This window comes from Idiotropiscis lumnitzeri, chromosome 6 (assembly GCF_059441095.1).
Source record: "Idiotropiscis lumnitzeri isolate Australia: NSW breed Sydney's pygmy pipehorse chromosome 6, RoL_Ilum_1.0, whole genome shotgun sequence".
In the NCBI taxonomy this organism is placed as follows: domain Eukaryota; kingdom Metazoa; phylum Chordata; class Actinopteri; order Syngnathiformes; family Syngnathidae; genus Idiotropiscis; species Idiotropiscis lumnitzeri.
The window spans coordinates 5,087,116-5,102,847 of NC_142396.1; the positions used below are offsets into that span (position 1 = coordinate 5,087,116).

Sequence of the window (15,732 nt, forward strand, 5' to 3'; positions counted from 1 at the left end):
GGTACAACATCACGAAAACATTCGTCGGGTATTCAATGTGTTGTCTGCATGCATTTTACAGTAGTACAGGAATAGTAATTGTCAAACGGTGACACCACATAATGCTTAAAAACAAATGTAGATGGCTTGTACTTCATGGTACTGTAAAACTGCAAAAAGAAAACAAAAAAACACGTTTTATTCAGGTTTTTTTTTCACACTGCTATTTGCACAGAATGATTGCTTCGAGTGTCTTCCTCAACAAATATTGAATTGGTTAGTTACTTGGATTAAAAACGGCGGAAGGAAGAAATAAAGAAAGAAAAAAAAGAAAAAGAAAGACAAAGAAAGAATGAAAGAAGGAAAGAAAAAGAAAAAAGAAGAAAAAAAGGCTGAACAATTCTTTCACAACTAAATTGAATTTGTAATTACCATACTTGATTTCAGATAAAGCATTTTTAAATTAAGTTGACATTTCTTTTACAAGAAATAGATTTTGCTAGTGCTTTGAGTCTGCATTTTCACAATACCTAGAATAGATTTGTAATTGATTTTAGAGACCATTCATTCATGAACAATAAATGTGTAAATGTGAATTTTCGATGAAGTAGATTATAAGGCTTGAAATATCTTTCCCAACAAATAAGTTTCTTCTTTTTTTTTTTTGCGTGAAAATGTTGGAAACACTGCTTAAAAGTGTGAAAATAACTCATTTGTCCGTCTGTCACAGACGCTGGCACAGTTTTGAAGGTGGTGAGCATCACCAGAGACAAGTGGTCCACAGAGGAAGTGGTACTTGAAGAGCTTCAAGTATTCCAGGTTGGACGCTACAGAAACACGCGTCAGCACCCCTACACACACACACCTATACGCGCACACACACACGTTCACACACACAGATTAAAGTGATTTTGTGAACCACTTGACATTGTTCACATTGTACCAGCTGTTGTACACATGTGCAGCACCAAACTATGAAAAATAATCCTTCTTTAGCATGTGGTCCAAAAATGATCACACAATTATTTTGTTTACAGGTTCCCGCTCCAATTTTGAGTCTGGAGATTTCTTCGAAGCAGGTTAGACTTTATTAATTTACGTACTGTGATTAGGATAAAATTGTGATATAGGGGTTGTGGGTTGTGGAGTTTTATTGGGGGAGGGGGGGGGGGTACCCCTACGTAATGGAAATTGGATTAAATTTTTTTTTTTTTAAATCGCAAAAAAACAGGCTGGTTTTCATCAAATCATGTGTTGTGATTTATTTTTCTCGCCACGTGTGGAGTCAACTAGAAAATCAGTTAAGATGTTAAGAAATCATTTCTTTCTCATAATTAAATTTAGCATGAGACTTAAAAATAGGGGAGGTGTACTTAAATAATGATTGAATTAAAACAGAGCACAAATAAAATGGGCTAAAAAAATAAATACACTTCTTCAAGATTAACTACAAATGTTTTGGACTTCAAAGTGAAATAAAACGGAACTGTACTTCAGTGATTTGTCCACGCGCCACATTTTAAGAATCACTGATGTAAAACAAAAAATTCAAGTGACAGTTTTCATTAAAAACGCGAAGTAAGAACCTAATAGGTAGCAAAAGGTCAAAGGCAGTCTCGGTTCGCGTTTCTTGTCAGCATACTTGAGACGTTGCAATTTTTCATCGGCGCTTGCTATGGCGGGTGCTAAACAAGTTGCTTTATTTGTTTTTGGGCTGCCCCCCTCCACCCACTCGGTCCTGTTTAATCTCCGTCTGTAAAAGCCCCGCTCGTCATCATGCTTGTTGGACTTCCGTGGGTTTCGAGCTCTCTCGCTTGCCTCACGCCTCATTATCTCAAAGGTCAGCGATGTCACGAGACACTTCAACCCTAATCACAGCCGCCATTAATCTCTCACTGCATTTTGACCTGCACGTGTGTGAGGGGGAGGGGGAGGGGGGGCTCAGCGGGGTTGGAAGTTTTGTCGGGGAACCTCCTTACCTTCGGACAAGTTTGAGCAGACAATACGATGCGATGGTGTTCAGTTCAACTTGTGAAATGTAAACTAAATATATGACTAACCCACTGAACTCTAAAAACTGGTGGGCTTCCATGAATCACTGTTGAAATATTTCATTGCGTAATCACGTGTTGCATGTCTGGCAGGGAAAAAAAAACAGTTTAACAATAGGAAAAGGGAGCCGTCATTTTGACGGTTTTGAAATGATGCATTATTTGGATTGATGATGTTCTTGGCCTCGTACCAATTCTGAATTAAAATATATCTATATCTATATTTCCCTGGTGCAATTTATTAAACAATGCAATGCAAATACAGTTGCGGGTCATTATTACGTGAACTACTTTTTCTTTCGCAGTTTATACTCTTTAAGATCCAGATGGAGTCCATTTTTCACAATGTAAATGCAATATTGTGTTTAAAAAAAACGTTTTTAAAAATGACGACGTGCCCATAAATTTGACGGCTCTAACACAGAAAAGTTTGCTCTAAAAAGATGTCATGTTTGGTTAAAAGAGTGAAATTTGAGTGCAAAATATTCGGCATGAACTTCAGTGTAAAATTTAGTATTGAGTATTTTAAAGCTAAAATAGTCATTTGAGTCGTAACAAATTTAAAATAGAAATCGGTAATGTTGGTGTCAAGCCAACAAGTTGTTTGCTTCAGAACAATTTGCTGAGTTGTTGTGTTTATATGTTCATTATGTTATCGTTATAGTGATATATTTAAGTTGGGGGACGCTGATTTCTTTGTTGACAATGCAAAAAAAGCCAATTTTCAAATTCTCCTCAACTATTATGTTGACTTGCCTAGCTTAAAAATATATACAAATTTATGGCTTTGAAATTTGTTTTTGTCGTGATGTTTCATTCCGTTTGGCTTGCGCCACATCACGCAGTGTGCGACGAGCCAACGACATTTTGTCACGTTTCCATTACGAATGAGTGTTAGTTAATCATTTCTGCCATCTGGAAGCATCTTAGAGCCGAATGTTTACAATCATTATTCAAAGGTCTATTATTCCGAACAACTGTGAGTCTGAACTTTTGAATTATTCCCATTTTCACGCTGTGTTGAATTTTCACGCCGCCATAATGTAAACGTGTGAAATGTGAGTGTTGTGTTTGTCTGTGTAGCAACAGCTGTACGTTGGGTCCAGCGAGGGTCTGGCCCAGCTCTCGCTCAGCAGATGTCATCTATACGGTCAAGCGTGCGCCGAGTGCTGCCTGGCCCGAGACCCCCATTGTGCCTGGGATGGGCACATGTGCTCCAGATACGTCCCTGCAGCTAAGAGGTGAGGACGCCACACTGTATCGTTATTTGTCCTCACTTCTGCACTGGTCACCAGTCAATGGATGGTGAATTTCTTATCATATCAAAGTCATATAAAACAGTGGTTGTTGACCACTTTGGGGTGGGCCGCACGGAGGAAAGAAAAAAAAACGTTGTACTTCGTTTATTTATTATTCGAGGCTAAAAAATATTTAATTTTGAAATAAATATTAATTCTCTTCGTTACGTTGGGACTGCTAATCGTCTCGGCCGCGTTACGCTAATATTAAAGCCACAAGCTAGCAAAATGAGTTAAAAAAAAAAAACAGACCATACACAAAGCCTGTTCTGCAAAACTATGGGGACCACTGAGGTCAAATAGAGCTTTGGCGCCATCTGGTGGGATCTCCTTTCATCTCAGCGCTTTATTTTACAACCCCTGGCAAAAATTACGGAAGTCTTAGATTAGAGGGTGTTCAAATATTTTTTTGTAGAAAAAAAAGCTGAAATATAGTCTCCCGCCATCTTGTGGCCACTATTGGGAATTACAAACAAAATTGTGTTGGCGTCAGATTTTGATTTCTTAAAATTATGAAGTTTTTTTTTTGTTTTTTTACCAATAATTGGGGCCTGTAAAGAATTATCATCTTAAAGTTCAACTTGCAAGACTGAGTGACTTATCGACCGGAGGGGGATGCTATTCCGTTTTTTTTTCCTGCGGAAACAACAAGGTTCTTTGAAAACTGATCCTCACAGCATCAGCGAGTGTCTAATCTGCAGATGTATCATAAGAGGCAAAAGAGGAGGAGGAAGGGCAAGAAGAGAAGAAGCGAAAACTTACTCCAGTTTCCTGAGAGACGTTCACTAAAACATTGCCGCTCATTCACAGTCGCCGGCAATTACTTCTCAAGCTTCGTGGTACCTTGATTTACGAGCTAAATTCATTTCGAGACAAGCTCCTAACTCAAGTTACTTGCACTCTGTATGTCACACCAGTTTTTTTTTTTTAAATTATGAAAACACATGATCATTTAACTGAGGGTTTTTTTTTTTTAAGTGCAATTAAGCCAAACTCAAGTCAGATCTGTTGTCTATTTTCCACATTGGCTCCATTCTCCTTAAGAGTGTATTCATTTTACTTGTCTGTTTTTTTTCTTTTCAACAAGCGACTGAAAATAATGAATTGAGGGTGGTGGTCCCTTTTTTTCCCCCCACACTTCACTTCTGTCACTGACTGGACAAAGATGTGCTCCATGCTCCTTGCGAGTGTATTCATTTTGTATTTTTTTGCATTTGGCTACTTTTCATTAACGGTTTAAAGTGATTCAGCAACTCTAGTGACCACATCCACCCAATTTTATCCACACTCAAAAGTTCCACTGGAGTAATTTAGATTTTCTTTTTTTCCAGGAGAGCCAGGAGACAAGACATCAAGCATGGAGACCCCGCCAGCCAGTGTTGGGATACCGAGGACAGTAAGTAGCCTTTTCAAATTTGGATTTCCTCCTGCTGATGTACTTCAGAAGAGCGGCGTTAAAACACAACATACCTTGGGATTGCGTTTTCTTTCAGGTCTCGGCGTGGGACGAGTGGAGGAGCGAGTTCTCTTTGGTGTGCAGAGCAACTCAACATTTCTCGAGTGCATCCCCAAATCTCAGCAGGCCCAGATCCGATGGTTCGTTCGCAGGACTGGATCGGAACACAGAGAGCAGGTCAGTCTCAAATTAAAAAAAAAATAAAAAATTATAATTTTTTTACTTGCTTATTCCTGAGGTCTCCAAACTTCACAGAACTGATAAAGGCCTTGAAGCATCGAAAAAAATTAAATCTCATTTTCGTCGACTTATTGGAGGTCAGAGTCCCGAATGTCATCACAAATCGCTTTAGAGCCGATCCTACAGGAAGATTAAAGCACTTACACTCAGGACACCGATCACTTCTTAAACAGACTAACGGACGACACCCAAAAGGCCCCTGAGCCGTTAAAAAGTAATAAAGGAAGCCCGTGAGTTCCTTAAACTGAGTCGTCATTGATTTTCACGAGTGTCTTGGGCTTTGGAAGTGTGAAGGCGCAAGGACAGAAGAACAGCTGCAGTTTATCACACCATGATAGGAACTTTTTTTTGTACGAATTGCTTTGTCATTCAATGGCCATTATCTTCTCAGTATCAAACTAAGCAGTCATTCATCGATTTGCGAGTGGAGCTGGTGAGTGTGTTTAAGGAGCAGAGAGGTCAGGGTAAGGGGAAAAATTTAACACTTAAAAAAAATAAAATAAAAATAATAATAAAAAAGCCAAGAAAATAATTCTAATAAAAACTTTGAAAAAAAATATATATATATATGTATAAATATATATATATATTTTTTTTTTATGTAGTTTTTGTCCCAATCTCCCCATTTCACCCCTCTTTTTGGTAGAGAATTTATATCAGCTTTTTTTTTTCTGGTTGGTTAAAATGTTTTCTTTTCCCCCAGTGCATTTAAATGGGGATCAATTTTGGACTTATACAGTGTTCGTTACTTTCATTGGCGAAGGTTGATCTGAGGTGCCCATGATTTGAGTTACGAGCATGCTCATGGAACAAATTAAACTTGGAATTCAAGCCACCACTGTCTCAAGTCAGAGGTGAAAGTATACACACAGGTGCAGAGACCACCACCATTCACCACCGCCAGCCCCCTTCCCTCATTTTTGTTCTTATGTTTCACCCCGCAGCAGAAAGCCAAGTGTTTACGCATTCCAGGCCGGCATGTGTGCATGTTGCTTTATTATCCCCCGACACAGCGGAAATCATAACAGAGCGATCCCCCCAGTCGGACATGTGTTTGCCGCCAGCCTGTATACAATGGGGTCTTTTCAGCGTTTGTATGTGACAATGTGACGATTTATGGCCTAATGTACTCAAGACGAAAAGTGAGAAAGGATCGAGTCGGGATACATGGGACCATCCTCCTTAAGGAATGTCATGTGATGGACAGAGCAGTTGAAAATAAAGGGCGGGGGGCTGGGTTAAGGATGATTGACACCAAACTATTTGGGGGGGGGGGGAATTAATGTGCGAATCCGCAAAATGTCTTCAAGGAGCCATGCCAGACAAGACACAGGAAGCCATTTTGGTTTGAAATATCAATGTTAGGGCAATGATAGGGTCCATTTCCCCTAACGACAAACTCTTTTGAAAGCTTTCATCAGAATGAGACAAAATTTGAGCCACGTAAACCAAGCTAAAATTAAACTACGAGTCCTGAATTGGATGTGATGGCCTTCTCAGACCAGTTACCACTCCCTCTAGTGGTGGGCAAAATATTACGGAATTTATAAGTGGGTTAAAATGACAATCATCTTGGGAATTTTTTATCCGAATTCAGCTTAAAAATGGCATTCTCTCTTTCTCACAGGTCAGGCCGGACGACCGCGTTATACAAACGGACCGAGGCCTCCTGATTCGCTCGCTGCACGCGTCAGACGTCGGCGTGTACGAGTGCGAAGCGCAGGAGCACACTCACTTTGCGCACACGCTCCGCCGGCTCACCCTACAGCTGGTCCCACACGGCCAACTGGACCGAAAACCCAAAGCCGGCGAGGACCCGATGACGGAGTTACGGCACGGCCACCGTTATAAAGACTACCTGAGGCTCATGAGCGCCCCCGGGGGCTCCCTGGAAGAGTACTGCGACTCTCTCTGGCTCGAGAAGAGGCTGTCGAAGGCCCGCGGCCGAGCCTTGGGAGTCGGCAAGTGGAAGCACATGCAGGATATGAAAAAGAGTAGGAACAGGAGGCACCACAGAGAGAAGGAAAGACAGACGGACAAACTGTAGTGGATAGTGGACGACGGAGCTGTAGAAATGGTCGGACAGATCAGTCTACGGGCAAAAAGAATTCACATTCACAGTTGACTGCATATTTACAGGCAGTTTTTTTTTTGTACTCTTATTTTTTAAGGCTTTTGTGTAAAATTTTCCAAAAATAGTACAGACCAATTGATTCATATATTCAATGTACAAAGTAACTTATAGAAATTTTGAGAATCCCCGATTTGGTACGTGAGTTGGAACAATTATCATTTCAGTGGCAGGGCAACCATATACAAAACAAAATAGACTGCATGCTTTGAATTGGGTAGAAAAAGCTAGTAACGGTGTCCTCAGTTTACGACAGAATTCCATTTGTACGGTGGCATCACAACCCAAATTGCACGTTATATTGAAACGATTTCAGTCATGAGACAAATTTGTAGAAAATGGCGCTCAATTTTGCTGCATGCTTTAAATGGGCGGTAAAAAAAAAAAAATACTACCATGTAATGGACAATCTCAAAAGCAAGAAACAGGATTCCCCTTTATTAATTTGAATTGAAAGTGTCAGAAGATACTAATCAAAATGTGTTGTCCACAATTCTCTGCCTATTTTTGAACAATTTATCGCAGGAGAGTCGTGTAACTCAATTATGCCTCACAAGTGACACAAAATCAACACCACAGCTAGAAATGGGCATTCTGTCCCAGGGATTTACTTCAAGCCAACAAAAGAAGTAACACTCGTCCTCCGTGAAAAAGTTTATACATCGCCAGACCGTCTGGTGACCAACGGTGGGTGTGATGTCAGCTAAATGCTATGTTGGAAGACAAAATTCAATCCACTCTCAAAACACTCTCAGCCAGTTAATAAATCCTTAGAACAACTGTGGGCAACCTGCGGCCCGAGGGCCACATGCGGCCCGTTAAACGTTTTAATCCGGTCCGCCAAACTTGAAAAAAATGAAATGAATAAACCTTGATAATGTTTTATTTTCTAAATACCGGGGATTTTCAAAGACATATTTTCTTGTAATGCTTTTGTTCACTTTGATTTAAAATTAAATGTATTTTTTTTTACCTGATGAAGTGAGGTGACCAAAACACTCCATCCATCTGCTCCTGATCCGGCCCCTCTGTCAAATTTTAGAACCCATTGTGGCCCGCCAATCAAAAAGTTTGCCCATGCCTGCCTTAGAAGGACAATGACGGAAGGGAACCCACGTCGCGGACGGAGGACGGACCGGCAAAATAGTACAAAGTGCCCAACTCTGACCACAGTTGACTTATTCATCGATTGTTACGCCCATCAATCACTCCTTTGGTCATTGAGAGACGTTGAACTACTGTCAAATTAGTCCTCATGAGAAAACGGTTTCCTCTTGGAGATAACAATGCATTCATGTTGAATGACTGTAAATAATTGTAGAACTTGTACAGGATATAGGGGCGCATCTCAAGACAGTGAACCTCCACTTTGCCGCTAAAAAACAGTCTGTGAGGAATTGAATCTCACGTAGAAAGCGGTGTAATTGCCAACGGATGCCACAAGACGGTAAAGCGCTGTTTTCTGGACTACAAAGCCAGAGCGTGACAAAACGAAGCTCCTCCTTTCAGTTCAACTTCGGTGGCTTATAGCGATATTTATTGTAATAGAAATGGCTTAGCAAAAATATGGTAAATAGGCAAGTCAACAAATAAAGGCCACCCAAAATATGCAAATTTGCCAATGGACAGCCACAAATATGGGGGTTCACTGTAAATTAGAATAATGTAGATAAGTTCATTTATTTCAATAGTTAAACTCAAAAAGTGAAATTCATGCCAATTCATTAAACAGACTTTCCAGATTGGCAATTTGTAAATTTCTGTTAAAAAAAAAAATAGACGGTTAATTTGGTTAATTTTTCCTTGTTTAGTGGTTGTCTCTAACCATTAAAAAAAAAATCATGAAATATTCATGTTGTGAATTTACAGCATAAATGAATTCCACTTTTTGAATTGACCTGCTAAAAATGATTACGAATAAATTATTATGCTTCCACAATATTCTAATTGATCGAGATGCACCTGTGCAACATGTCCGGTGTCGTCAAAGAAGTGCTTTTCTGATAAACATGTCGGCTGTGACGTCAAGGACAGCCAATATTATATTTTTGTACTGTCAGTTCTTTTGTTTTTGCCGAAACTATTTAAATAAATATTTCTCGCGTGCCTCAAACCCGAACGGCCTTTGTCGTTTTGTAAATAAATTCAAAAGGTGTGCCGTTTCTAGAACACGGCGGCTTGAGAATTGGTGCGTTGGCCTTTATCCAGGTGTCCCGATATAGCAACGCAGTTCCCCGGACGATGTCTGTCGGGATGATTCAGAACCAGCTGCTCTCTTGTTTACTCCGGGAGGGAAAAAAATAAATAAATAAAAGTTGCTGTGTATGTAAAAGCATGTGATCACAAAGAGGTTTCCAAGAATAAACGGATAAGTATCTCGGCGTGTTGTGGTGTTATGTAAACCTCAAAAGTGTCACATTGTGTCGTTATTAGTGACAGTTATTCGGATGATTAACACCCAAAGGCGTTTTTGGTGTCGAACGGGCGTTTTAAGACGGGGGGGCTTTAAGATGAACATTACGGTGATCCTCCACAGTGATTCTTGGCTTCTCGTTATAAATATTTTACACACTTCCTCTGTAGTCATTGTTTATTTATCGACAGGGCCCACAAACAACAAACACATTCAGCAACCACAAAAACAGAAACAATGTCCTCATTCCTCGGTAATTACTTGGTGGTTTCCTTGAAGAGAGCTGGTGCTCAGACAGAAGCAGCGGGAAAGGAAAGTGTGGATGAAAAGCAGTCATTTGATGTGATTGCGGTAATGAGCATGTTGGACTGGCTAGAGAATACCTGAAGTATGGAGTCAAAGATGTTTATGGGGACAGATTAAAAAACACAAAGTTTTGACTCTTTTATACAATAAGAATACCAAGATTGTTCGTAAACCAAAACTAGCGTGTCATCTGAGGTGGTGCTCCCCGACTGTCGCGGGTTCCTTTTAAGACCAGCAACCGGTGTTGGAGGGGCGAGGGCAGCTGGCACTTGTTGCTAATGCTAACAGCTAGCTGCTAGCCAGCAGTAGCCACAAATGCCGGAGACTTGTGTCGTGTCATTACGGTGTCATTAACTGGAGGTTTGTTAGCATCCTAAATTTATGATTTCGGGATGGCATTGTGTTGAAGCTGGTGGCAACTACGTGATATTAATTAAAACTGCGATAATAATTATGCTCCATCTGACTTTAGAAACTTGTTAGAAACTGTTAAAACCGAGAACTGTACCCTGTATTGTCAAAATGTTTTGAAATAATGTTTTTGTTGAATTTTCCCTGCACAATACTTACCATAGTTTGTTTTTTTGTCTTTATCACATATAAAACACTTTACAAACAAAAACTAAGACTAAAACTAAACTAAAACTAAGTGATTAGACAAAAAAAAAACTCATAAAAACTAACCCGCCTTGAAAACTAATTCAAACTAACAGAATTCAAAAAACAAAATGCAAAACGAAATTAAAACTAACTAATTAAAATTCCCATTCATCCGTGTCCAAATGAAGCCCTCCAACTTCACTTTGAACGTCCATGCGAGAAACCAGACGCTCAAACAGCATGTCAGCAAGATTGAGAGCGGAATTGAGATGTCAACATTTACGGCTGTGCCGACGTACGTATTTGTCGAGTGGTGACTGTGAATCTTCCGGCTTGAGTGGAGGCGGTCAGAATTGTGTCGTCGCTGTCACGCCCGGCCGTTATTGATGGTAGCCCGAGGTTAGCAATCGATGACAGGTATGTGCGCATGGGCTCCAAACAGTAGTTTCCCGACAAGAAATGACAACCTCTTCCTGATTTACCGACATATGCACCAACCCCTCTTCTCAGCATTTGGGACATTTTGCCCTGCAAACAAAAAAATATCACAGCGAAGCCAAAACTTCTTATTGTCCAAGTGTGGGAAAACATTGCGCTGATTTAATAATGGCCTTGCGTAATGCGACGCAGCACAGCGTTTTTGTCATGAAAGACGTCGCATCCAACTGGACGGGTGGCAGTGGCGTGATTTCACATTGAAAGCAGTTGGCGGGAAAATGGAGGGAAGTGTTATAATTATTTGATGTTCCAGTGTTCTGAGCACTGACGCAAAAGAAAAATCACTTTTAATAGCAGACGGCTGGGTTTGTTTACAGGCAGAGTAAATGAAAAGCGATGGGCGGAGAACTTCACTACTTTGAATGTACCCGGTTGATTGAAAGTGGTAGAAACACGAGATTTGAGCTTTCTTAGGAATAAAAGTGCTCGGCTAAAATACAATATAGCCAGACATGCTCCTCATTCCTCATTGTCAGCAAAGCCAGGGCTTTCCGATTTAACTTCAGTCTCTCCAAACTCGCCAGTAGAGGCACCAAGCTACTACCTGTTTTAGTTGCTTAGCAACCGGTACCAAATACGTAGAGATGAGCATTCCGTCCCGGAGACAGATTGGACCATCAGTCCGTTTCAATAGAAGCCCATTTTTGGGACGGCGGGGCCAAGGGTGGGAGGTTTAAGAAAAAGGACGGACCAAGAAAGGGTAAGAAGTGGATTTTGGACTGTCCCTAAAAATGTCCCTCACGCTCGTGAGTCACGTACTACGTGTGTTTTCGACGCAAGGCGACCTAAAGTTCAAAATAGTCTAAGAACAAAAAAAATGCTTTCTGTTACAGGCATGGCCAGAAACAGCTATGTGACGTATGACGTATACGAAAGTGGCGGGGGAGAAAAGAGAAGGCGAGAAGCCAGATTACTAACCGACAAAAGTGTAAGGACGGAAGGGTGCTCAAGTCGAGGGCAGGGGAGTGGCGGACGGACCGACAAAATGCAGTAAAGGGCCCATCTTTGTAAATACGGACACTTTTGAGTCGGGCTGTCATTGTCCTTGAGTCGATCTGAGTCTCACCTCGCCAAAAACAAATAAACAACTACAGTGTGGAGACAGTGCTCATGAAAGTCTATTGAATCACAGAAAAGTTTGAACTAAAACAACCAGAAAGTGAGTTGTGGGACTCATTGTAAGCAGAAGCAAAGTAGCTCAAAAAACGTAATCCGTCTAATTAGAGTTGCTATAAATAAACAAACGGGGATTTTTATTTCATTTTTTTTTTGGTGCCGCAATTGATGATCGTTGACTAATTTTCAACCAGTTTTGGAGCTGCGAGGATTCAAACAGCTTCTTTTTTTTTGACCATCCTGATTTTGGCATGCTGGCATGCACTCATTCAGAACCAGCCAAGTAAAAAAAAAATAAATAAAATGGATCATTGACGTCTTTAGCCGTCAATGGCAGTAAATGAGTTCATAAACTAATGGATAAACTGTTCTATATGTGACCCATAGTGGGAAAAAAATGTCTTGGTAGGTTCAATAATTGTGAATTGACTTACACCGACCTCACATGGTCCAGTCGTATGTTCAGTTCAGGATTTTTTTGTTTGAAAAACAACCCGCGGTAACATTTTGTCTGCATCAAAGCTTTATCAAAACACAAGTATACATTCTTGGCATTTTCACGGGGATACATGCATTGATATATTATCCCGTCGTGTTATGATATGCGCAAAAGAAGTGTTGGTCTGGCTTCGATTTGAGACGCTTCTTATTAGATGGTAGATTAACTGCGAAGAACAGTTATTTGACATTCTGCTCTTTAAATAATCTCCAGTCTTTTTGTTGATGGATGGACTTAAGCAAAGCTCTGAGTCAGCCTCCAACTTTAGCACTTTTGTCTGTTTATAGAGTGTCAACTTCTCGTTTTTCTTTCGGCATTTTGACATAAAGGGAAGACTAAGATGTTCTGGTTCTGGTGTTACTCAAGTACTGCTTTTACAATATAAGAGCTGCAGAAAATATGATTTAGGATTGAGGTAATAATGGAGACACAAGAAAAAGTGTATTAATCTAGTAGAGCACTCTTGGGTGGATATTGATATACGGTATATTTGGGTTTAAAAAAATAAAAAATAAATAAAAAAATAAAATATATATATAGATATATATGTATTTATTCTCTATATATTCTATATAGATTTGTTTTTATTCTATATATATTCTATATATATATTTTTTAATTCTATATTCTATATATATATATATATATATATTTTAATTATATATATATATATTTTTTTTTTAATTCTCTCTCTCTCTCTCTATATATATATATATAGATATAGATATTGATATCTATCTATCTATCTATATCTATATCTATATATCTATCTATCTATATATCTATATATATATCTATATATATATATATATATATATATATATATATAGATATATATATATAATTTATTTATTTTTTTTCAGAAAAGGTCTTGCATTGGACCTTATTAGATAAGCGTTTTGCAAAGCATGCAGCCTTGACATGTGACCGAATACACGCTGGAGTCAGTGGGAGTCTTAATGCATCGCAGATTACGATGTTGCCTTCCACCGATGCCAGAAGAGATCATATTGCACAAAGCGTTTGTTATGCATGAGCGTGTGAATATGTGTTCTTCACATGTCAGAGGCTTTCATAAACACGAATGACTGCCGTCTTTGTTTTTGGAGCGCATTTGCTTGACTCATTTTAGTTCTATAGACGCACCTCGACTGGGTTGATTTGATTATATTCCAGGCTTGTAAATGAAATCAGTTGGACAGCATTTCAAATCAACATTCCCCACTGAATTAAATACTGGATTAAATGGAAGAAGGAAAATAACAGTACTGTAAAAAGACATGCAGTGATAATAAAATGCTGTGTAAAGAATTGATTCAATCATTCTTAAGTAGCCTTTATCACCACACTCACTTAAAATTTTCTATGACGTCATGCTTTAATTCAGTGGACATTATCCACTTGTACTGTCACTGTTAGTGCTGTCAGGTGATTAATTTTTAACGATTTTATTCTTAACAAATTAATTGCAAAAATTTGCATAATTGATCACAATTTATTATGTTTTTCAATGACAATTTTTTTACGAAGCTTAGAACCGAAATATCGTGCCATATTAGCTGTACATCTCTAGCACGTCTCAGAACAACAAAACACAGTGTTCAAATTACCACTGGGCCTTGCAAACCAACACTGCTGGAGTGTGGCGCTTGTGGGCAGTTTTGAGAAATGTTTGGAAAATAAATGTCTGCAAAGATGTCTCCATTTAGATCGTATTCTAGAATCCAAGAAAGCTATTCAAACAGTCTTTGAATAAAATATACTTCATATTTGGTGATTTTGCATCAATTCCAAGATATTATTCAAATAAATATCTGTTACAAGCGTCGCAAAAAATAGTCGTTGAAAAATGTGATTAATCATGAATTTCTTTGTGATTAATTAGTTAAAAAAAAATAAGAGTCAACTGTGAGCACAAAACGCAACATATAATGTACATACACTTTTCGCCGCGAGGGAACCACGTGAACTGATGGCGGCCGGATGTAGTTGCTGCCATTAAGCAAAAAGAATTTGCCTCGTGTTGCGAAGTTGCTCGCCATCTCCATATCATCGCTCGGATATATTTGCGCTGCTTCACGTCAAGTCATTTCAACAAGTGGCAGAAGATAAAAAGCTCCCGCTGAATATGTGACCACATAACAGCTACAGAACCGGAAGTATCCCTTTCGGCGTTACACACACGTCTGCGCTTCGTTATTATTCAGGTGTGTCACCAACTGGCTGTTTAGCAAACAATTTTGCCATAAAACGCATAATGTGCTTGTATTTTATTGACGTGCTCAGGCCGCAAGCCAAACATGTTGCAGAAAAACAAAGTCAGTCCAAGATTTAACACGAGAACAGGCAATAAACGGAGATATTACAAGAACAACAAGAGGAACATGCCAAGAAGCCGAAGATGAAGTCGGCAGCGTCTCCCCGCTGCGTTGAGAATGCAACTACCTGTACTTTGTTTCTATGATGACTTTTTTGGGAGTTTACTCCCTGTAAAGTGATACTTAAAAAAAAAAAAAACAAACACGTGAAAATGTTAGTCAGAAGATTGTGTGCAGGCTTGTTGCACCTGTTTTCAGCTTCTTTTGAAGCGTTTATTCACCATGTGCTATGATGTCATGTGATGTAATATGTCTGCAACGATTTAACGATATTACTCGGTACAGCTTGTTGGTTTGTCTTTTTATTTGCTTTTATTTTTGCTTTGTTTGGCGTTCTGCTGCCAGGTCGGTAGTGCAAATGATTTGTTTTCATTTGCCTTACCTGGAAAAAAAAACAACAACATTTAGTCATTGGAATTATAAAATGATTTGCGGGGAATTTGGTCTTGTGACAGTAGCCTAAAGTATAAACTGGGGGGGGGGGGAAAGTTTTTGCATAAAAAGGGGAATTATTTTGGGGACACAGTCGTGTTTTGTCGTCCCAAGTAATCAAAAGTCATTTACTGCCAGATGTTTTCAAATCCGAGTTCCGAATATGGCCAGCTGGTGACTGATCTTTTAAGAGCCACGGCATTTTGTCTTCTTTGACAATCTGCGCATCTTAACCAAGCTAAAGAAAACATTCGGAAACACAACACTCCTAAAAATTTATTTGTTGTTGTTTTTGAGTCAGTGTAAAGCATGCGTGGGCAAACTACGGCCCGGGG

At 39.4% G+C, this 15,732-nt stretch overlaps 1 protein-coding gene across 1 annotated transcript in view; it reads left to right on the forward strand.

Moving 5' to 3' along the window:
- Nucleotides 1–9,268, forward strand: part of sema3d (sema domain, immunoglobulin domain (Ig), short basic domain, secreted, (semaphorin) 3D) — a 38,800-nt gene extending 29,532 nt beyond the window's left edge. Inside the window, exons 13-18 of the mRNA XM_088298207.1 lie at nt 710–798; nt 1,017–1,058; nt 3,114–3,271; nt 4,660–4,724; nt 4,822–4,961; nt 6,652–9,268. Coding sequence (XP_088154333.1) covers nt 710–798; nt 1,017–1,058; nt 3,114–3,271; nt 4,660–4,724; nt 4,822–4,961; nt 6,652–7,071 — 914 coding nt within the window. The 3' untranslated portion in view covers nt 7,072–9,268. The remainder of the gene's footprint in view (nt 1–709; nt 799–1,016; nt 1,059–3,113; nt 3,272–4,659; nt 4,725–4,821; nt 4,962–6,651) is intronic.
- Nucleotides 9,269–15,732: the final 6,464 nt, after the last annotated feature.